The sequence below is a fragment of the Pleuronectes platessa genome, chromosome 15, assembly GCF_947347685.1.
Source record: "Pleuronectes platessa chromosome 15, fPlePla1.1, whole genome shotgun sequence".
Taxonomy (NCBI): Eukaryota; Metazoa; Chordata; class Actinopteri; order Pleuronectiformes; family Pleuronectidae; genus Pleuronectes; species Pleuronectes platessa.
The window spans coordinates 14,822,931-14,845,863 of NC_070640.1; the positions used below are offsets into that span (position 1 = coordinate 14,822,931).

The 22,933-nt window shown below is 40.7% G+C and overlaps 2 protein-coding genes across 3 annotated transcripts; one reads left to right on the plus strand and one right to left on the minus strand.

Moving 5' to 3' along the window:
• The first annotated feature begins 3,243 nt into the window (after positions 1-3,243).
• On the plus strand, positions 3,244-6,271 carry LOC128456642 (uncharacterized). The gene is made up of 5 exons (XM_053440897.1): positions 3,244-3,415; positions 4,394-4,549; positions 4,651-4,752; positions 5,303-5,485; positions 5,592-6,271. The coding sequence occupies exons 2-5, from the start codon at positions 4,394-4,396 to the stop codon at positions 5,781-5,783; spliced, it is 633 nt and encodes a 210-aa protein (XP_053296872.1). The 5' UTR covers positions 3,244-3,415; the 3' UTR covers positions 5,784-6,271.
• Positions 5,900-19,114, minus strand: myo1ca (myosin Ic, paralog a). Of its 2 annotated transcripts, none has more exons than XM_053440896.1 (33): positions 18,962-19,114; positions 18,220-18,447; positions 15,394-15,552; positions 15,185-15,300; positions 14,453-14,651; positions 14,153-14,233; positions 13,878-14,057; positions 13,653-13,751; positions 12,914-13,027; positions 12,769-12,840; positions 12,549-12,668; positions 12,376-12,458; positions 12,166-12,271; positions 11,986-12,066; positions 11,811-11,902; positions 11,588-11,682; positions 11,427-11,473; positions 11,084-11,164; positions 10,792-10,897; positions 10,025-10,142; positions 9,814-9,927; positions 9,441-9,517; positions 8,979-9,047; positions 8,461-8,545; positions 8,191-8,350; positions 7,971-8,054; positions 7,792-7,885; positions 7,628-7,683; positions 7,409-7,544; positions 7,060-7,130; positions 6,884-6,981; positions 6,671-6,770; positions 5,900-6,544 (listed from the first exon to the last, which is right to left on the minus strand). In XM_053440896.1, the coding sequence occupies exons 2-33, from the start codon at positions 18,235-18,237 to the stop codon at positions 6,518-6,520; spliced, it is 3,138 nt and encodes a 1,045-aa protein (XP_053296871.1). In that variant the 5' UTR covers positions 18,238-18,447; positions 18,962-19,114; the 3' UTR covers positions 5,900-6,517. The 2 variants fall into 2 exon arrangements, with proteins under 2 accessions (XP_053296871.1, XP_053296870.1); XM_053440895.1 differs by lacking the exon at positions 18,962-19,114 and adding an exon at positions 18,625-18,829.
• Positions 19,115-22,933: the final 3,819 nt, after the last annotated feature.

Genomic DNA, 22,933 nt, shown 5'->3' on the forward strand with positions numbered 1-22,933 from the left:
CAGATGCTGAACTAGATAAAAAACACTTGCTCTCCCTCGTAACCTTATGTTGTCCTTCAAAGTCAGACACGTCTTGGCCTCACTGCCATATTGTCAGACCTGCAGTCCAACCTGTCTCCCACTCAACATCTTAACAGCCTAGAGATAATCTGGTGCTAGTTTTCTGAAATTTCTTAAAAATCTAATTATAATAAATACTTGAACAATTCAAGAAAATAAATCAGATTTGGAGTATTCATTTAGAACCTATATGCACTTGCTCTGATAAGTTTAAAATAAACGTAATACAAACACTGTAAATAAACATATACTTTACATTTTATTCATTGACAATTTCGATCAATTTCAATAGGCCTACTACCATATACTACCTTGTGATCACTGTAGGGGAAAGAGTCACGTTATGTTGGTTAATTGAATTCAGTTGGTGATAAATGTCTTTCAGGTTATCTCTGAGTTATAAACTGTAAATCAGAGACTGGTTGTCAGACAGATGATCTTTGAACCCTCATGAACAGTTACAGTGGCCACCTATGGCATGAGTGCATAGTTACAGTACAGACTGTGCAGTTGTCAGGCAAAACGAAACAGCACGGCTATGCCAAAGCGAAACTGGCCAACCACAAAGAGGTAGGTTGAAACCAACTGTGGTGAGTGTTACTAGTGCAGAGAAATTTTCGAGGATTTTATAAAAATGTTTGATATTTTTAAATGAATTGCATGGCTCCTCTCAGATTTCATAAAAATGGTTCACCTTTGCCCTGTCACTCCGTCTAAGGCTCATGCATTGTTTTAATGAATTTACTATGCGATGTGTGTTTTGTAAAACCTGCTAAATTCAAAGAAATGACATCACCCTATAAATTTGCACCCTGATCTCTATGTAAGTCAAGTTGTTTTTCTGTTGTTGTGTCCTAAATTAACCTTTTTTTTTGCCAAAAACCGACTGAGACAAATGTACTACGAATGATAAACCTGCTCTTTTAAAATGTCACTGTTCTCCAAATGAGTCATTCTATAAAATGTTGCTTGTATGGTGACGGTTTAGTTTTTATCCAGGACAGCATTTCATAGCTGCTGTGGTGATGAAAATATGAATAGGCCTATTTAAAAGTATTGCATGATGGATTGCGCAGTATTGAAGTGTTTGGCAGCAGGAAGGTCCTGGGTCTTTCTGAAGAATTTGCATGTTCTTCCTGATTCTGTGGGAGTTTTTTTAGCTTCATCCAACAGTCCAAAGACATGCAACTGAATGTTAAAAGTGTGAATGGTTATTTGTCTCTGGCCAAGTGACAGGCCGATGACCCGTCCAGGGTGGGTGTACCTGCTCACCCACCCGATGCCAGCAACCCTTAAAGGATGAGCGGTATAGTTAATGGATGGATGGGTATTGTTCTTCTCTATGTTCCATCAGTTCGTTGGGTTTCTTTCATCATTCTATGTACCCCTTTATTCTGAAAGTTTGAGCTGGCACATCTGATCCTATCAGGTTATTCCATCAGTCGAATGTGACCCATGTCACTCGTATTTGATGAGTAGAATCAAAACATTTTTAAATGTGAGGACTTTTTTTGTGCAGACCTAAAAGGCCCCAGTTGACGATTCATCAAGCCACACATAATAGTGATGGATAAATATGACGTCTAAATGTTTGTAACAGAGTGAAGTAAAAGACCAGATCATGCAACAATGTTGCAAAACAGCCACCAGACAGATTGACCAAACTTTACTGGCACTGTACTTACATATATTTCAAACTAAATGTCTTCTAAGCTAAAAAATCCATTGATTAAAGCCTTTTACTAGTTCAGTATGGTTTTCAAAGAGGCTACAGAATATCAACCAGTTATAATTCCATATAAAGTTAGTTGACTTTCCATTTGGGTCCCATTCGATTCATCTTTGGTTAGGATTGTACGTCCATCTAATTATCAATAAATAACTATCATTATTGAGCAGTTTTCTACAAGACAGAGCCGTTCTCTCAGGATATTTTGGAAACAATAAATATATACATCTTTAAAATAGGAATAATATTCAGCACCTGATAACAAAAAACATGATTTAAAGGCTCAGCCTGCGAATGAGAGAATGAAAACAACATGGAGAATGAGGTCTGTGATTTAGTAGTGACGACTTACTAAATTTGACTTATCATGCACTATTGATAAAGAAATGGCATCATCATCTGCATGAAGGGCTTCACACCATCTAGCGAATTAAAAATGGTTATAAAGTCAAAACATCAGAAATGATTCCCATTGTATTCATACACAAGAAATAGAAATATTCAAACCAGGGGTTATTGGACTCAATTAAAAGTGTTTTCAGTTTACAGCATTAAAAATTACGATCACTGAGTCAAAGATTTGGTGGATAACAAATAATTTAACAGAGTAAAATAGTGTCAAATAGAAAACGTAATTAAAAGAAATGCAAATCTTTAAAAGGCACTATGATAAATTGTGGAAATCCCTATGAGCAAATTATTCTGAACAGGAAAATTCACTTGTTTTGTAAATAACCCTTTGTATTCAGCTGCAGCATATCCATATTTAATTTTTTAAATAAAAAACGTTTTTGTCAGTGACAATGACAGGGGGGGGGGGACCTCCTTTTCTCGAATTTGGTTTTGGGAGATTCATTACTCATCTGCATCATGAGACTCCTGAAATATTCCCTGAAGATGCAGTGGTTCACACTCAAATTCACTTCCTCTGGAAAATAAAGAAGTTTCAGATTTTAGTAGTTTTACCAGTCTACCACTTTCACTGTGACAATTACATGACTAAGCAATGAAACTCTGCAGGAACAACAACAGGGAATAAATGACTAACATTGTAACATGCTTTTATTTAACAGAGACAGAGCACATTAATATACATGCTGTAAATGTAATAGGCCGGGGGTACAATATAACCAGTAATTAATTTTAAAAAGCAACTTATAGTTTACGCTGAAGGTTCCCATTGCTTTTTTACTACCACTACTAATAATATTAATAATCATCATCATTGTCATCTTTATTTGAAGAAACAACATCTGTTTCATCTGCCTGCTGTTTCCTCTGTGTGGCATTAAATTGTCCAGTAATATTGAATAAACATGCTCTACTATACTATATTCAACACACAGCAAAAACTAAAAGTAGAAGTAGATTTTCTTTTTTAGCATGACTGAGATCCGTTACAGAGCACTACAGTTTCCTTACAACTTCCTCCCGCCTTCACAGTGGTGACCACAAGATGCTGAGTAGAGAGCGAAAGAGGGAGAGAGCGAGAAAGAGAGAGAGGAAAAAATAAAAAACTCCAGATTTGTCATAAACCGAAAGAAAGATCACACATAAATACTGTTATGGAGCTTCACTCAAGCATGCATATTTCCTTCTCAGACTGCTGTACACTACTCCTCCAAGGTAAGCCCATCTGGAAAGTAGAGACATGAGTTTGGTGTTTTGATTATTTATGCTACATATAATTTGTCTTCCTTATGGGGACAAAAAAGCCATGTTTTACTATTAGATTATGTTAGTCAAGTTAGGGTTAGGCATGTAGTAGCTATGGAGTCAATGTAAAGTTCTGTAATGTAATGTTATTGAGAAATGACTGTGAATTTAGGTGAGCGTGTGCATGTCTATCTATAGTTATGAGTGCCAATTTGGTTCAATACTAATCTTGAGCGGACACGTTGACTTTGTGAGGTCCTCACAAAGTCCAAGTGCTGTTTGAGGGTTAATACATAGTTTTTAGGGTTAGGGTTAGGCATTTTAAGGTTAAGGTAAGGGACTACGGAATTCATTATGCCAATAGGTGTCCTGACATCTATAGAAAGACAAGAGTGAGTGTAAATTTTGAATATTATGTAGAAAAAAACAAACAGATGACAGTTAGACTGTTAATGGGAGTTCATGTAGCTGGAATTAGTTGTGCTGCAATGCTTCATGATGTCTAGAATTAAAAAAGATTTCATCTCCAACAACAATTATTTTTGTGTGTAAGTGAGTGAGATTTTTTGGTAAATACAGAGCACTGTCATGCTTTCGCTGGGTGAGAAACATGTTGATTCACCAAGAAGGCTGCGTTGCACGGAAGTGCAAAGTGCTTCCCTCCACATTGAAACTATTTAGAGGAAACTGTTTCTATAAATGTACAACCATAATAACTGTGGTGTCACAAAATTACAGAAGAAATTCATACAGGGAAGCTATCTGTCGAGGGGCTGAAGCACGTGGGTTGGATGTTCTTCCAGAAATGTTTAAATATTCATTACGTTCCTCTCAGATACTATTGACAGTTCCCACAAAGAAAACCAGTATATCAACCCAGAGCGCTGCAGCTTGTGTTGGAAGTGACACGGCAGGTCATTTATTCTAATAGCATGTGTTTTGTTTCAGATGACTGTTTGGAAGCAGGCTCTCATCCTTCTTTGTTGTGGACTGATCTTCGTGGACTCTGCTCCGTCCCCGGTCCCCCCGAGAAATAAATATAACAACTCTTTTCGTCTCACGAGGTCTGCCCGATCCCGGGTCCAGCAGCTGCTGAAGAAATATGTGAGTACTGGAAAAAAAAACACTGGCCACCTTGTTCCTGGCCAAATTTGGACACATCCAGCATTAACATTCTCTCATTACAACTCTGTTTACTTTAATAGAAGGAGGAGCAGTTGGGAAGTAAGCATTTTGAGGACAGAAGCAGACAGTTAAAGGACCTGCCGCTGATTTCGACAGATTTCTACAGCTGGATAAACCTGACGGTTAGTATCTGCTTGTGTTCCAAAACAGTTCCATAAAAAAAATCTATAGTAGTAACTGATGATTATTCTGCAAAACCAGAGTTGGATCTAAGATTTATGTAAGTCAGGGGCCACAATTCAATGTCCGACATCCATGCACAATACCTGATCACATTTAAGTCATTCCATGTTGACTGTCAGCTCTATAGCTTTGAGCTAAGCCACACATCATTGGATATATTTAGAAAATTGTTCCTTGTTAAAGCACATTGTGTTCTTCCAAAAAAGATAGACATGAAATGCTACACAGAACAGGAGGCACTGCAGGGGCCAATCAGATTTCAGCTGGGGTCCCCCCGGCCCCGCCCCTGTACAAAACAGTCTCTCAAAATTTCTACAGATCTATTTCCCCAACAAAAGCAAAACCTGATGACAATGTCAGAATGTCTCCCCTTGCAGAATCGAAAACCTTAAGTGGAATTCCCCTTTTTTTAAATACCAAACATTTAAAAGGTGCTTGAGCAACATCTTGATTATGCAACCATCTGACTGTCTGGTGTTGTGCGTGCAGGACTGGGAACGGCTGCATGCTGCTCTCATGGACATGCAGGCCTACTGGAATAAGCTTGAGTGGAAGAGAAAACAGCTGGAGAAGGAGGAGAACGAGAACATGGCGGTGCGCACCACTTTACCTCAGAGCATCAGGCACATTCAGCTGGATCTGAGGGACCTGATGAGCCAAGTCACCAGTCAGGTAGCCACAGTTTCAAATCTGCAAACATGCGGTCCCCTTTGTAAAACTTGGGAGGAAGTGACACCAAGACTAGTCCGGTAATTTTTTTTTTTCCTTTCTTCCCCAGATGAGTTACATGAAGAGCTCTTGGATGAGGCCGGCATCTCTTATGGCACAAAGACCCTTGAGCCCAGAGCCCAGCTCCAAAACAATCTGGGACCGGCGAGTGGAGGGTTACATCATTCTGAGGGATCTCGACCTTTACCTTACCAAGCTGGCAAGAGATTTCCTCCTGCTGGCTTCCAAGACACATGTATGACTCAATACTGAGAAGCACTGTCACCCTGAAAACACACGTGCTGCAGACAGACAGACAAAACAGAAGCTGAACCGACAATTAGCACCAAGAGAAAAAAAAGACAAAAACAGCTGTGATAACTTTAATTTAACTTTAGTGATGTGGTCAAAACTTTACATTGAGCTCTATTTTAAGCATCTTCTAATATTTAAGGACTTTCTTGGGTATTTCCCAAAGTTTCTCTCTCAACTCCCACTCTAGGTGAGCAATGAGCTCACATTACTGAGAGAACACTGTTATTCCCCTTCAAGCTCTCTATCTACCAGACATTTCAAAGATATTTTTTTATTATTTATTGACATATTTATTGAATACTATTTATTTCAAAGTGGTTTGTTTTATTTCTATTACAAGACAGAGATACAATGTTTTACATAAGACTTTTTTGTATTTGATAGATACATATATGTGTGAATGACAATAAAGAGACTAAGCATTTGGAACTGTGATGACTTCATTTTATGTTTGTCTTATTGGGGGGAAAAAGCTCATTTGCAACATCACAAGACATTCTTGTTTTAAAAATGCTGTATATTGATCACTAGAGGATCTTATTTATGTTGAGGATGTTGTGTATGCAGGCAGTGTCATCCTGATGGCTGCAAACTAACAAATAACAACGACGACTTCAGAGCGGCAATCCTCTGTTTAGCTGAAAGGATTATTGTTTGCCTGGCAGCTGTTTTCGGGTTTCTTCATGTGCTGTTTGTGCGAGGGACAGTCTGCAGAGTGAAATCAGATTGAACACAGTCAGCTGGCCGAAATGTTTTTTAATGTCAAAAAAGTCTCCCTCCATCCCTCCCTCCCTTGAGGCTTCCCACATGACATGAGAACAGCCACTGACTCACCACTAGCAGATGTCCTCGCTTGCCTTTGGCCACCTTCATCTCCGAGCCCCTGACAAAATCAATGATTCCCTCTCTGCCACGAGCCGAAGCAAACCTGATGCTGCACGCCACACATGGGGGTAACAAATAAAGACAGGATGAGAATATAGGCGTTGGACCAGCAACAACTAATGGACTTCTGGTAGCTCAGAGGAGCAGTCAGACAGGACTCACCTGCCCGGGTTGATGTTGACATAGTCGATCTTGTCGGCCATCATGGCTACTTTTGTCACCAGCTCGATCACATTGTTGCACTGCAGCACAACGTCTCCCTGAGGCACACAGAGCTGGATTAAAAGTGGCTGTGTGACTGTTTGTTTAACACTCACGATTGCTGAGTCCTACTGTACCTTCTGCTTATTGTCCGCAGTGGGCATGTGCACAACAAAGATCCCGTCGCTGAGAGAGCTCAAAGAAATACCTGTTAAAAGAGAAAACCTGGTTTAAACTTACTGAGCTACAGAACACAATCACAATGAATTCATCTAATTAACTGGTTAAAAAAATCACACAATCTTAATATGTCTTTACCTACAAATATAACATGTTAACACTCGTCCCAAGGAAAAGAAGAAAGAACACATTTAATAAAAGCTTGAGCTCAACAGAGATCATGGATCAAGGATATTTCTCAACAACCTAAAACATTTCAAATAACGCCCCCCCCCCCCCCCCCCCCCAGTCAGAGATGGTTTCCACCTTTCAGAGCTGTGTAGTCAATCCTCTGTTTGATCTTGGTCCTGTCCACAAGCACAGCAAAGGTGTTAGTGAGGAGCAGCTGGCGAGGCCGAGGCTTGAAACCCCTCCTGTCGTATTTTACGACTGATGCACCATACTGAGGAGCACAAGGATGCACATTATTGCAAGGCAGCAAATTATTATCATCATCATCATTATTTTCAAAATGTTAAGTCCCACCTGCACTTTGTCATTTCCAAGAGTCTGGACGACCTTGAGATTGATTTGCTCACGTTCTATACAAAGCAATGGGAAAGTCTCTGTTAATGTTGCATGTTTCTGGTATGTCTGATGTTTGGTGTTTAGTACGTGCGTAGATAATTAAAGTATTTATGAACACGTACCAAGCCTGGAGTCCAAAAACAGCCTGCCAACACTCTGAGGGTAGTCGTCTTTCTGATCTTTGAAGATCTCACTGGCTACAACTTTCTGCACCAGCTACAGGAAAGAAAAAAAAACACAAAGCTGAATAATCTATTACTTTATAATTTAGAAAGTTTCGTGCCTTTGTTCAACAATGTACCTGTTTCTTCCATTCAGGCTGGACCCTCCTGCAGTACTTCATGACCATGTTTCTCATGTGCAGTATCCGCAGGTGCTCAGAGGCCTGGCCCATGGGATTGGCAAAACAGAAATTGCATTAATAAGTCTGCAGGTTCTTACTTGTGTGGATTCCTACTTTTATGCGCACACTATGATGTCACTCAGCCGAATTATGCTCGGTGTGTTAGGGAGTTTTTTACCTCAACGAGTAAGGATGGGGGTGTCGGCCAGCTCTTGTCCAAAACGCTCTTGGGCAGGTTTTTCCGTAGGTTCTTCAGGAAGGAGCAGCGCACATGATCCAGGAAATACTCATTCTCAGGGCAGTATTCCTCATGACGGTAAATGAAGCCTTTTATAAACCTAGTGGGATAAAAGGCAGATACCAAGAAGGGAAGTAACTACATGTGCAAAACACAGATTTAAAAATACTTTAAAAAAAAAAGAACTGCAACAAAGTATCAGTCAAGCACCTGCGGATTAACTCAGCAGCCTGTCGACGCCTCTTAGCCCTCCTGCGTGCTTTCATTCCTCGCCACCCAGACTGGATCACTATCACTACATATACACAAACATGCACATATTAACACCAAGACAACTTTTACACTCAGCCAGAGAGAACATCCCATGGTTAGTATAGCACAGTTCACTAAAACAAGAAGCTGTCAATACAGACATATTAAATATCTACATGGAATAAAAAAAAAAAAAAAGTATGTACATTCAGATAGATACATGAGCTGGAATGTGGACCATTGTATCTCCAAATGAAGAATGGGCGTTTGAAACTTCCAAAATAGTGCATGAACTACATAAAATACTTTTAACAATTAAAGAAATCCAAAAATTAGTATTGTCTGAAATGTTACGTAAAGTAAAGTAAGTTTGAAATGCTAAACCAAGAGATTCAAAATTGTAAGAGCATTTAATATCCAAACATAATAACCCTGACTGAGCTCTGTGAGTATTCAACAGTGGGAGGTGCTCTGACCTGCATGCCTGATCCGTTGGTACTTGGCTCTCTCCCTGTAGCCTCTCCATGACGTCTGCAGAGTCAACGCTGGATCAAAACAAAGAAAAGAGCCTAAAGGTGGATTTATGCTTCTACATTGAGGTGTTCCAGACGTCCTGCTGTGGATGCCTCTGGCACAGCAGCTGATTCATAGTTCAGTGAAGCATGGGATCCACTGATTTAATATGTTGTGCTTTACCAAGTCGTGTTGAATATGCCTTATAAATATAAAGCGATTGTGTTGAAAAATATATATATCGTTATAGAAGGGAAGAGGAGAAGGTTATAAGGAGTGGACACAATATGTTGCAGTCCAATACAACATTACCACAAACTGTAGCCAAAACAATGTACTTAACAATAACAATATATAATATAACTGAGAGACATTATCTTTCATTTCATTTCAGTTGTTTCCAAATCTAGACCACTGTTACTTACCTATCTCTGGCTTTTTTGCCTCGAGTGCATCCTCAGTGGTGAAGAGAGTTTTTGGGAAGCGGATGAAGATTTTAGATCTGCAGACAGTTGACAAAACATGAGATAAATTCCAGTGTGTGCAAGCGTTTTTTACAGGGTAAACAGTGAAAATGTTGGACTTTACTTTGAAAAATCTCCAAATATATTCAGTAAAAATCTTTGATATTCATGTATGTAGGTAGTCAGGGAGGTCCTGAACACAGGCATATCAGTCTCTCTCTGAACTTATTGAGCAAAGTGTTTTTACACTACTCTGAAGTATCCTGAATTGAGTTTAAACTTTAACTGTGACATTGCACGTTGCCACTGTCCTCATTCTCAAACACTACATCACCTGCCCAGTTTGTACTCTTCTGGCTTGTAGCCCAGGTGGTTGACCAGTGTGGACACACCGTCAACCAGTCTACCGTTCCAGTTGGGCCACGTCTCAGGACACAGGGGCTTATACCTGAGGGAATTTGCACATAATCATAATATCTCAGGGATGAGCGCAGAGTAAACACAATCACTGAGGTTGTAAGTTGTTTGGAAAGAAATTCAGTCACCTTTGCAGGAAGGCTTCAAAACGACGTCTGTAGGCAAAGCCAGCTCTCCTGACCCTCAGGTTTTCCATCAGGCCGAGGTACTTCACCTGGTGTCTGACCAGAACTTCATCAAACCTTCCTTCATGGAGACATCTTATTCACTTCAAATATACACAAACTACTCTATAATGATTATTATACATTCGATTTTGTGCAGAATGTTCTAAACAAGTTACTAAGTCTTTATTTCCCTCAAAAAAAGAAACAACAAAGCCTTCATTTATTTGCATTTGTGACCTGGTTTTATTTCAATATTTCCTCATTTTAAATGTCTTCTTGTTTTTTTGTGATGACCCTTTTTGTCATCTGAATGCATCTTTGATGTGAATTACTTGCAGTTCAAAAACAACTTCCCTCATCTATTTCCCATAAATTGCATCAGAGGGCATGATGTATTTACTCCCAGGCAGGCTTATATTGTGACACATCTGCAGGATTTGTTGAGCTTTATTAACAACAGCAGAAAGGGGAATTGTAGAATTATCAAAATAAATTCTTTAGTGAAATCTAAAAAGAGGAAATTAGAGAGTGTTATCGTGACTTTGCTGTTCTGATAATAATTAGTTATATTTAAGATTATTACTTTATTATTCATCATGTGGGCCATTGTAGAGCAATTATTTAGAATGTGCCTTCATTTGTTTGAACATGTTCTTTTTTGAGACCTAGACATGAAACTGATAACAGTGATAACAACAGTACAACAAATTCAATGTGCAAACGTGTACCTGACTGCTTGCCATCATTAGGTTTGATACAGCGCACATAGGATGGTTCTTTAGACCTGAGGATGTCCATAAGTTTCATCAGGCTGTTTTTAAACTGTGTGGCAGCCTGATGAATGGAAACAGAAACAAAAAAAGAAACAGACTTTTTTGTAATTGTGTGTATGCAGGGAGAGAGAGAGAGAGAAAGAAGAGAAAGGAGAAAGGAGAGAGGAGAAAAGAGAGAGGAGAGAGAGAGAGAGGAGAGAGGAGAGAGGAAAGAGAGAGAGAGAGAGAGAGAGATAATAATTCTCACCATTTCTGGGCGTTTCTGGTCCATCACCTCCTCTCTGCGGAAGCAGTGACTCAAAATATGGTTTTCTGACTGGCACATGACCTGAAAAGAGAACAAACCACATGACCACATGTCAGCATGGCACACAACATGCAGTTGCAAAACAATTTCCCTCATCTATTTCCAATAAATGCATCAGAGGGCATGATGTATTTACTCCCAGGCAGGCTTATATTGTGACACATATGCAGGATTTGTTGAGCTTTATTAACAGCAGCAGAAAGTGTGAAATAGTAGAATTAATCTCCCTCCAAAAGACACAGAGGTTGATACAGATTGTGGTGAGGCTTTTCTTCAGGCTCACCTCTTTCAGGTTCCTGTTCAGCGAATCATTGTTCTTTTCTACAAAACCTGAATGAGACAAACAAGAACATTGTTATTATGGAATCAGTGGGTTATTGGTCGTGCTGTGTAATAAGCGCCGCCACTCGCAATGACACCCAACTCCCTTGAGTTAAAACTTACCATTGACATTGTAGTTGACCTCACCAGCATAATGAAGCAGCCTGAACTCTTCCCTACTCATTATCCTGCGGGTTTTTCCATTTGCCAGTTTGTGACTGAAATGCACGACCACACATAGTTACATACACAGGTCTGCACACAGTTAACAAATTTGAAGCTGTAGTTAGGAGTCTTTGTTCTAGAGGCCTATGTCAAATAATATGAGACATAAGATAGTACTTACGTGACAAAATGGGGATGGCCACCCAGCGTGTCCTCCAGTTTCTCTAAAAAGGAGACATCACCAATCTCTCCAGGCCTCAAACATTCCTCATCCTGAAAGACACTCACATTGTCATTATGTCATTATAGCAATATATCAAAAGACAAATGCATAAACTAGAAGTTGCCATTTCTACCAGAATGGAGATGATGCCTTTGTGCTTCTCTTCTATCAGGTCACAAATGATCTTGTTGTCAAAGTACTGCACTGTCTCCCACTGAAATTAGAGGGAAGAGCAGGTTGTAATAGCATGAAAAGGTAAATATCTATTAAAATGTGATTTGTTATGAGAACCCAAACCAAGAAACAGACTCACCTCAATTCCTTCTGTCTCGTACTCCTCCTGCTCAGATCTGAGGGTGAGCTCAATAAAGAGCTGCTGGAGCTTCTCATTGCAGTAGTTGATGCAAAACTGCTCGAAGCTGTGGGGAGAAATATGAGGGCAATGAGATCAAATGCGTTTATAGAGTGGGATGAGAAGCAGATTAAACTGTGGCGTAAAAAGTGAAAAGACAACAATCCAAACCTATTTTGCAGCAGGACTTCAAAGCCATAGATATCAAGAAGTCCTATAAGCGAGGAGGGCTGACTGCTGTGGTAGATTTCATCCTACATGATATATAAAGCAATTAATGGAACACCCATGGGAATAGACTTTAAATGTCCGTCTTTGAGATGTTATCAGAGCTGCTGCTGCACCTTCAGGGCCAGCGACTTGTTGATCTTCTCCACCAACCAAGAAAATGTCCGACCATACACAGCCTTGGCTAAGGCGTCGCGGGCAGACATTGCCTGCTCAAAACTAAGCGGGGTGACCATCTGTAATGTGCAAATGTACGTACAAGACAAATTTCATTTAAAAAACAACAATAAACGGTAGACAGCAAATTCTGTGGAACGAGAACATGCCGACTGTCACCTCCTCTCCTTTGGCAGTAAGTTTCTTGTGAGTGAGTGCCTCTCCCAGGGCGGAACCCTCAACACCGAACAGCTGGAAAACAAGAACACATCTGTCATCTGCGATGCCTTTTTCCCATCTAATATACTCGTGGGACCGTTCTGACCTTCGCGAGATTTGATATCTCGGTCTCAGTGGTAATACAAGTTTCTCCTTCCTCCCCTTCTCCAAACTGAGTGTTTCCAAGATTGAGAACACCGGCGATGATGTTCAGCAATTTCTGAAGTTAGACACAGGAAAGAAAAAACCTTTAATGTCAACCTCATTGAATCATTTGTCTTTTAACCCAATAGATGTCTGAGGAGTGATTGGAAGAATCACTAAGAATATCATTAATACACAATCTGAGTAATTTTGCTGAATACTTTAATAACAGTAAGCTGAACAATGCAGGATTCCAAACTTTAAAAATAGGCCCTTGCAACTGTTTTTTGTAGAACACAGTAAATGTAAAAGTACATAATTAATAAGAGAGAAACGTTTTACTTTGTTAAACAACCAAACTGTACAGAATCCTTTTGGTTCAAACTTGTAGCACTATATTTGGATTTTTCGAGTTGTCCTAGATGTTTGTATGATGATAACATATGTTATGTTTGGCCAGGGTCAAGAATATAAGATAAGAAACTGAGCATATTTTCCTTGACTGGAAATAATAATCAGAGTATAATACATGTTGTTAGGACACAGCTTGTCTTAGATTTATTCCTATGGCCCTGCAGTTGAAACTATTCCACTTTAATTTGGGGAATGTGGTAAACAAGAGAACATGAGTGAAAAACAAAACAGTGGTGTTGCTCGCTGCGTTAGGGCAACTATCATTAATCACCGTGGCTGCTACTCACCTGCACTTCTTCCTCAGAGAAGCCAATAACAGTCAGAGCCTTCATCACAACCTTCCAATTATTCTTGTCGCTAATGGAGCTGACTCTGGGGCAGTTACCCTGAACAAGACAATCAATGTTACACCAAAAGTAATGCTCTGATTGCATGGTGCTTTTTTAAAGACAACGCACACGCACACACACACACACACACACACACACACACACACACACACACACACACACCTTGACCAGATATTGGTAGTTCTGTGGGTTTCTTTCCAGGTCCAGCGTGTTAAGCAGCTCTTCATCCCCTCCATCCAGAAGCTGATAAAAGATGTGGAAGTTCCTCTCACCGTGGTTCTGGTGAACTACACGAGATTTCTCCAGCAAGTAGTTCAGGATGTGACCGCCCACTGGCGCCCCCTAGGAGGAATTACAGGAAAAGATATTGTCAGTATGGTGTGAGTACATATGATTTATACTATAAAAAAAAGAGGACGCCATGGAGGGAGTTTTACCCTAAAGTCAAACTGGACATCCATGTATTTCCCAAAGCGACTGGAGTTGTCATTCCTCAATGTTTTGGCATTGCCAAATGCCTAGACAAAGAAAGCGAGCCGTGAAATTAGAGAGAGGGAAGGAAATTAAAAGCAACAAAACATTAACAACATCAAACAATCAGGAACAAGCCATTTAAACTAATTCTGAGCAGTCAGAGAAAATACACACTATATTGTGAAATCTAAATAAGTCACTATTCACTGGGCTTTTGATGGGATCATAGCTGTTTTCAGTTTGACATGTCAAAGGTTCATCACCTCCAGAACATGGTTGGCCTGCAGTAGGTGGTCACCAAGGGCAGCCATGTGATGATTGGTGGGGCAGGTGACGGCGTAGTAGAGGAGGATCTTCTTGGAGGCCTCTGTTTTACCAGCTCCGCTCTCCCCTGATATGAGGATACACTGGTCTTTCCTCTCAGTCCGCATCGCTCGATACGTGTTGTCTGACACAGCATAGCTGAGGGAAAACAGTTACACACAGTTATATTACGCTGAGGGAAAAATTATGCAAACACCAGCGCAATTCAGTGAACTTTATCCAACAGGTATAATGTTTGGACGACAGGAACTGTAATTTGAGCTGTTAATTCATGTGTGAACAGAATAAAATTACATTTCCCTACCTATTAGTGATGTTATTATTATGATAATATCCAAATCATTCTCCACCAAATCCCAGGGACCAATAGATTCAGCAAGATACTAAAAATAAAGCAGCTTCAATGTTTGTATAATAAGGTATATTTATAATATTAATTTCAATAAGGCAAGATACAATAATTGAACTGGGAGTTTGGTGTACATTGTAGTCATATATTTTCTGGTATGTATGAAGTTTTCCATCTGAAAGTACATGATAATCATAATATACAGAGAATCATAGTATATATATATATAATAACATACATAAATACATCCTGTTTGATCACAGTGAATAAGTTTCAAGATCATTATCATGGCAGCTGACAGTAGGTCAATGAGGTGACTCACATGTGAGGCGATATTTCATAGAAGCTGACCCCTCTGTAGCGTTCCATCTGTGGCTTGGAGTAAATCTCCAGATCTTTGTACGGGTTCACTGACACCAGCACTGAGCCAATATATGTCTGTGACAAAATATGAGAGGAACAGTCAATAAATTTGAATATGTCTCATCACAAAACCTAAGATGTTTTGGAGCATATAACTGGCGTCTTTACGTAGATGAGGTTTTCCTTGAACCGTCGCCGCAGGTTCTCTATGAAGGCTGCTTCGCTGTTGTAGTTTTCCAGCAAGACAAAGTCCTGCACCCCGACCCTGTCCCGCGCAGTCAGGGCACTCTCCATCACCAGGCGCACTCTGCCCTCAACGTCCACCTCCTACAGGAAGACAGAAGAAAAGACACAGAAATGAATCACCTGGTGATAAGAGTCCATCATTACACAGCCCGTGCTCAACAGTTTGTATGGGGTTTTATATTAATACTAATTATATTAATACCTATATGTATCCATGAGTTACTTCTTATTTTTTCGATGTAATGTAATTATACTGCTGGCAAGTAGGGGGCACAAGAGGCCTATTCCCAATCTACCTTATGCACATTACATTCCCCCAGCTCTGAAAGAATTAACATCTGGTGATCAGCAATACAAAACATGCCAAATAAAACACAACAAGAACGAATCTATTCATGTGATGAGACAATAAGTATTTCAATATAATGTTCAGAGTATCACAGCCCACGACTCAGGACTTACTGAACACATTACATCAAGGTCAAAACAGTTCCACTAAGCCTCGCCAAGATTAAACAATGGAGACATTTAAGACATCCAAATGATAAACAGACACGATAGAGTCATCTGTTGTGTGGTGGTGAGATAGTGTATTGTGATGTATGCACGGTACACACAGCTCTATATCACCAGACGGGGTTTAACCTATGCAGCGAGGATACACGTCAAACAGAAAACAAGTCTGCAGAAGGAAATTAACAAATATTTCCCTGATGTAAATAATACATTCAGCCACATGCACAGTCATGCCCATGCACATACAATGAGATGAAAAATGCCAAGTGTCAGTACCCAATACTTACTTAAGATAAATATCCAGTCCCACACAGTAATCAGTATTACACCGCAGTCAAAGCAGCTGCACTGTCGTCAGTATCAAATTTAAGAAAAGGACGACTGTTTCCTTCATAAAAACATAAAAAACAAGCCGAAAAACAAAGGGGCTTGACTTCCACCGGACTTCTGTTACTCTTGAATGCAAGAACCTCTCAAGAGTCTCGTTTGGCTGCTTCGTGCCAGTAAAAAGGTCATTATCTCTCAGCACGAGATGCAGGAAAATCCTTCAGCAAACAAGAGGACAACAGTGGAAGAAAGCCAAGAAGTGAGAGCAAAGGAAAAAGTCAACCGGACACTTCCACTATAGCCCCCCCTCCCTCCTCTAGGCTTCACCTCAGAGTATTGTTCTTCTCGCTCCTGCAGGTGGGCTAGTTCCTACAGATAGGAATTACACTCTACAGTCAGATTTTCCAAAGGATACAACAAAGGAATGTTCGGGTCAGGTTTGGGGCAAGTGCTCAGTGGGAACCACCAATTGTTTCTTTACTGTGTTTTTATCAGCTGTGCATATTTTAAACACTTCGACATAACTGACCAATCATTTACATTCACGATTAGAGAAAATACAATTATCTTTCCCTGCTTGGGGTGTGTTGATGCAGTGAAGCTGCAGCTGTTGCCAAATACAAAACATCATAATTCCTTGATAGTTTGTTAATTTACAATGACATGTGCTTCATAATTTGAAATGATCAAGATTTTTTTTCTCCAGTTTATCTGCAAGAAAGACTTTCTTTGGATTGCTTATCACATATTATGTCATGCAGCTTATAAAGTGGGCTTACACCTTATTATGAAACTTGGGAAACACCCCCCTGTGCTCAGCATACACATCATTCTTCCATGGTAGATGAGAACGACCTGACCTGACCTGACTCAGGTCTGCATCTTTCCTTCCATCTAATCTCTCTTTCCGCTTATCTCTGATGGTATTTGCTTGTACACTGGCTGCTGTGCTGACAGTGTCAACCATGCCAATGTCTGAAACATCCGAATGTGTTCAATGATCTTGTCATGAGAAAATGTTTTTCTGCTTAAGAAAGGCAGTGCACTGCTCCACATTCGGACTTTCCACACAACTAACAAATGCTTTCTCTCACGAGTGCAAAACACAGCAAACTTTGTTTCACCATAACATGTCAGGGATAATCACTTTTAACGGTGATTTTCCAAAGTCACTTCTTTTGATTCCAGAAACCTTGAAACCCTGCTGTCGCTGGGGATACATCATCTAAGAGGAAATCTTAGAGGATTTGAAAAGAGTTATCCTCAGCTGAGATACATGGTCATAGGGATCTAACCAAAATACAATGTAATCCTTGAAGTTTTAGTGACCTGAGGTTGGCTTGTTACAGCACTATGAGTCTTGACTAACTGACTCCCACTGTGCTTGAGTGCTTAATGTGGGAATGACTCTGAAAACCAGGGAGCATTCAGAGAATTCTGCTAGTTTGAGGGAGCAGCTGCAGTGACAACCAGCGAGGAGACCAATCTAACAGTGGGACTTGGCTCCAGGCCCCATGACTAAGCTCTGCTGGGCCGACTCCATTCGGATTGTCTTCCTTATATGGCGTGCCCTACCACCCCATCCCAGGGCGAGCTGCTCTGGTACCACAGCTGGCTCCCTACCACTGATGTGCCCATAATGGATATGGTGGAAAAATACCAAGTTTATTCTCTTTGGACTGCTTGAGTTAAAGCTTACACAAAAACCAAAGTACACTCTGACTCATACACAGGAAAAAAAGGGGAAAAAAACTCATAGTGAGTCATTGTGCTGTTTTGCTTTTCCCTCCATGAAAGGGGAAGTAAACTGGTGGCTCTGATCTGGTGCTTACACTATAAGGTAAGTGTTCACATTTACTAACTATGAAAACACAGCAAAGGGCATCACGGCACTCTGGAACTTACCCTGGCTTGGTACCTCATCCTGTCCTGTTGTTGCTGGGAGAAGACAGAACTGGTGGTCCCCCCCGGGCTGGTGCCCCTCCTCCTGTGTCAGACAGACTCCTTAACTGTAACTTCTCATCCACCTTTGCCCACGGGCGACAGATTTAAGGCAACTTAATTCCCCCGTCAGTCACTTTCTCTCAGCCTCTCTCCTCTCTCCACGTCTCGCCTCCTCCTGGTCTGGCTCCCCTGTGAGGACAAAGTACACGCACTCAGGCCAAAACAGCAACAGCTCCTCCTGTTTATACCTTCACTTCATCATCCCTTTGACAGGTCAAAATAAATGTCTGCCTTTCCACAAGTCCCACTCCTTCCCTCTCCCCTCTAAACTCCACGGCAAGAAACAGAGGCAGGAACTCCACTCACACGTCACACTGCAGGACTGAAAAAAGTCAAGGGAAAGTATGCTGTTGGATAATTAGAAAAAACAGAAACAGAAAAACAGAGTAGAGAGGGTTTGGAAAAAAATGTTAAGAGCCCCAGACTACAAACCCGTAATCACGCAGCAGCTATATAAAAAGAGTAAAAAAACTGAAAATCACATGAGGAGATCTAACTACATTCTTTCTTACCCTCCCTCCCATTTTAGTTTGCGCCCTCCCTTTTCACCCACAAGCCGAGACAGATTCACAGGGGATGTGAGTTATGGAAGTGTTTCACCCAGCAACTCTCTCTGTTTTCCACTGTTGATGGAATGACTTACTCCGGCATCCAGAATACATCTTGGCAGATACTTGAAAGACTGATCTGAGCTCTTATAGTAGCTGGTAGACTTTCCTGGCAACAGTCACAATGACACAATTTCAGCTGGTTTTATAGAGCAACAGTTTAACATAAAATATGCTGGAGTGTCAGATTTCTCTTTCCCTCCCATTCTAGGCATTTTTGGGGAGTGCAGATCAGGCTAAATCATCACTGTGACAGAACAGCGCCCTCCTCTGGTTTTGATCCCTTAACTTTCCTCTCGCCCCGTGTCCCCCACTCCACGCCCTTCTCTCTCTCTCTCTCTCTCTCTCTTGCCAGCATCACCGAATATCCAACACTAAGGAATCTGAATAATGTTAACCAGATGGAGAAAGCTTCTTGCTCTTTTTCCCAATCTCTGGCTTTCACAATGGTGTTCGAAGGGAGGGGCATGCTGCTCCCTCCCTATCACACATGCATGCGGGTAGCGTGCACTCACACGGGAGAAGTGACACTGCCACATTACTGCATCAACATGGGTGTCACCCATAATCTCATTTTGGTCCCCTGCCCTCTTCACTGTAGGGAAACCCCTCACAACTTTTCCTTCTGAAAAAATGGAGCCTCTGTGACCCTGCAGTTTACTCAGCTCCCATTCCCCGTCAATTGTTGGCCCTCTATTCACCTGCATAGCCTCAAATGATCAGTCACTGAAGGTCAAATTTGTATAGAGTGCAAATATCAAAAGAAACTCACACAATGAGATTATAGTAAATCATTTAGTCAGCACAGAACAGTCGACTATAGCAGAATAACAGGAATTGTTGTGTCGCCCCGATCAAAGCCGAACAACGCAGAGTGTAAATAATCAGATTAAGAGGTTCCGGAGCCTTTAGACAGGATGCATGTTTCAAATGCTTTTGAGGTAGAAATATTAAAGTCAATTCATGCCAAACAGTTGAGGAAGAACATTGTGCAACCATACACATGTCCAGCTTGACCATCAGGTGCTCATTCGTAAGTGCCACATGGCTCAGGCCCTGGTTTCCCTCCACTGGGTGTAATATGGGCTCAGTCTTTGGTCTGAACCTTGGAACACATTTCATCAAATTCATGTTATTATGATTTTGAAATGCACTTCACATTTATTCCTCTGTCGCCTCAGAGCAAGAAGGTTCCTGGTTGAGATCCCATTTCAGCCAGGCCTTTCTCTGTGGACTTTGCGGGCTCTCAGAGTTTACGTAGGTCTTGCAAATTGGGATAAGGTTAATTGGAGACTCTATACTGTGAGTATGAATGGTTGTTTTTGTATAGTCCCTGCGACACACTGGCTGCCAGGGTGTATCCCACCTCTGGCTTAATATCAATTGCAATTGACTCCATGTTGCCGGTGCGACTCTAAAAAGATCATATGTATAGATATGGATGAACCTCTGAAACCTACTGAGACTTTTGGATTTGTCAGAAAGGTGAAATGGAAATTTACTTGAGTCGTAACCATACACAGGTGTCTCAGACAAAATATATAATAGATAGATTGCTTGCAGGAGTTTTGACCTACTTTTGATGGGTATCCAAGACATACCATGAACAGCCACATGCATGTGGAAAACATGAGGGCACTCGCCAAACACATCTGGTTTCTCTACAATGCACACACTACACAGCATCTGGCAGAAACTCTCCTGCCAGTGAAATCGAAATAAGACTGTAAAAGTCAATCAGAGTCAAACTAAACTTGAACTGTTAAGTCCATCTTCATTACCTAAGCCGCCTGATTTTCCAGTTGAGTGTTTTCGTCTCATTTGGCGTTCCTATCTTTTTTTAGCAGTTCCTGTAACAAAGATTTCCTTCCTAGCCATTTCCTGATGTTTGGGATGGTCCTATCAGCATTTGCTTGGACCTGATTCCTATCTGAACTATACCTCAGCGACTCATTAGTCAGTCTACTGTATATGAACATCATTAGTTTCAAATGCAAAGAACCCAAGGCTTTATGTCTGAGAAACTGGAGTCTTACATTTTCCAAAAGAGTAGCTTCCAAAAGGAATTAGTTGATTTATCTCAACTAAAGGCCGTCTGCTGAGGAGTACACCCACTTTCTATCCATTTCAACTGTCACTCTGCCCACTTCTGTTATACTCAACACCAAAACGTTGTAAAATTGTGGTGAAGTATCTTGAAAGCAAGAAAAGCAAGTGAAGCATGTCTCTCCTCTCTATTATGGATTTCTTTTTTTGCAGCTACAGCCCTCTGCCTGACTTCAATTTCATATAATTACATTAAAATCTCAAAAACTAATTCTGAACATGTGACAGATTAAGAACTCCAGAGATCCTGGCATAACCTCCCTGTCTCAAACTGACTGCCACTGCTGCCCAGTCTTTGAGACTGAGGTATAATAATGATGGGTTTCCCCTCATTTTGTATTTAAATTGCAAAGGTTTTCCGATTCAGTGTAACAGTGAATCACAGGAGAATGATGACTTATCTGGGTGGGTTGGAAAGAATGTTTCTTCTCTGTCTTCCTCTCTGTCTCTTTTCTTCCACTCTCACTTGCTCAGTGAAACACACACACACAATTGAGACACAGACAGGTTCGGTGACTGAATAAATTAGATATAATAGTTAGCATTTATCTTGTTCATCTAGATCTCTTTACATCACATAGTCTTTTTTTCTCCCTTTCTTCTTTCTTCCTTCCCACCCTCGAATTGTTATGTTGCAGTATTCACGATTCAGGGTGAAGATGTTAGAAAGCTTCTTGTGAAGCTAACTCAAAATGAAAAATATATTTCACTGTTACCGAATATAGCTTTCCCTATACTGTTCATTATGTTTTTGGAACAGATGCAATTTCCCACCTATTGTCCACCTGTGCTGAGCTCCTTCAGCACCCATCTGCCGTCCCTTTCACCTCACTCTCACCCCTGCTGCCTCTCATCCCCCAGATCCCCGTTACACCACAAAGGCTACTTCATAAATTGATCAAGGTGTAAAACAAAACCCTGTGAATCATCTACCAGTGGAAACTAATTAGTGTGTGTAGCAGGAATTTAGAAAAACGAAGAACACTAAGGGAACACATAGCTGTTGGGGGTTCAGTCATCTTAAATATATTTTCATTTAACATGTGGTTGATTAAAAAGGTCAACAATGTAGCTTCCCTTGCACGATTACTGGGACAACAACAGTGAGCTTATCACTACATCAACTCCCCTCCATGTTCTGAATTAAAAGAAGGCTTAGGGCTCTTCCTAGTGGTAATAATATCAATTACACCGAACAGGCTCCTATTGCTTGGCTTTTCTGAGAGGGCTGACTTGTGATTAAATTTTACTCCCAGAAGCTGAATCTTAATGAGTTTGCTGTCTGCTTGACTCCACATCTAGCATCACAAACACATGAAGATTTCCCTGTCTGAGTGTAAAACAGGATATTTACAAAAACAACAACAGAACTCTGATTTACATGCAGGATTTTTTGCTCATTGTAGTATTTTTGCACTGTGACCTTTCCACCACCAAATTAGTTGGAGTGTAACATAACATAAACGTACCAAGAAATGTGCATGCATCTTGCACATGAAAAGCTGGAAGAAACACACACACAGACACCCACACTGCATTCACAGTACCTGTGTTTACTCAATAATTGGAGTTTCGGCCATGTCTTCCTCTCCCAGCAACAGCAGCAGCAGTCTGGTGGTGGCCACAGTTTCGGTTACAGCTGAAGGTGAAGCTCCTCCACCACGCAGTCCATCATCAGGCTGACGCTCTGTGCCCAGCAGCCTGATCTGAACCCGCTCTGCCTGGGAACCGCTGAACCCAAACGGGTAAAATTACAGCACAGCATATCTGAAAATGGGTAAGTTAAAAAAATATCTGGAAATCTATATATAAATCTTCATAGAAAGTCAAAACTGTGACTGCATTAAGCCCCCATTGCAAAGGTGAGAGAAGATTTCGGACGGATTATAGCCTATAAATCC

Excerpts from the sequence above, each read along its gene's own strand:
- LOC128456642 (XM_053440897.1), top strand. The coding sequence starts at position 4,394 with ATGACTGTTTGGAAGCAGGCTCTCATCCTTCTTTGTTGTGGACTGATC. Across the intron at positions 4,550-4,650 it reads AGCAGCTGCTGAAGAAATAT|AAGGAGGAGCAGTTGGGAAG; the intron begins GTGAGTACTGGA and ends TTACTTTAATAG. Across the intron at positions 4,753-5,302 it reads ACAGCTGGATAAACCTGACG|GACTGGGAACGGCTGCATGC; the intron begins GTTAGTATCTGC and ends TTGTGCGTGCAG.
- myo1ca (XM_053440896.1), bottom strand. Across the intron at positions 12,459-12,548 it reads ACAAGTCGCTGGCCCTGAAG|GATGAAATCTACCACAGCAG; the intron begins GTGCAGCAGCAG and ends TATATCATGTAG. Across the intron at positions 6,982-7,059 it reads CTGCGGACAATAAGCAGAAG|GGAGACGTTGTGCTGCAGTG; the intron begins GTACAGTAGGAC and ends TGTGTGCCTCAG.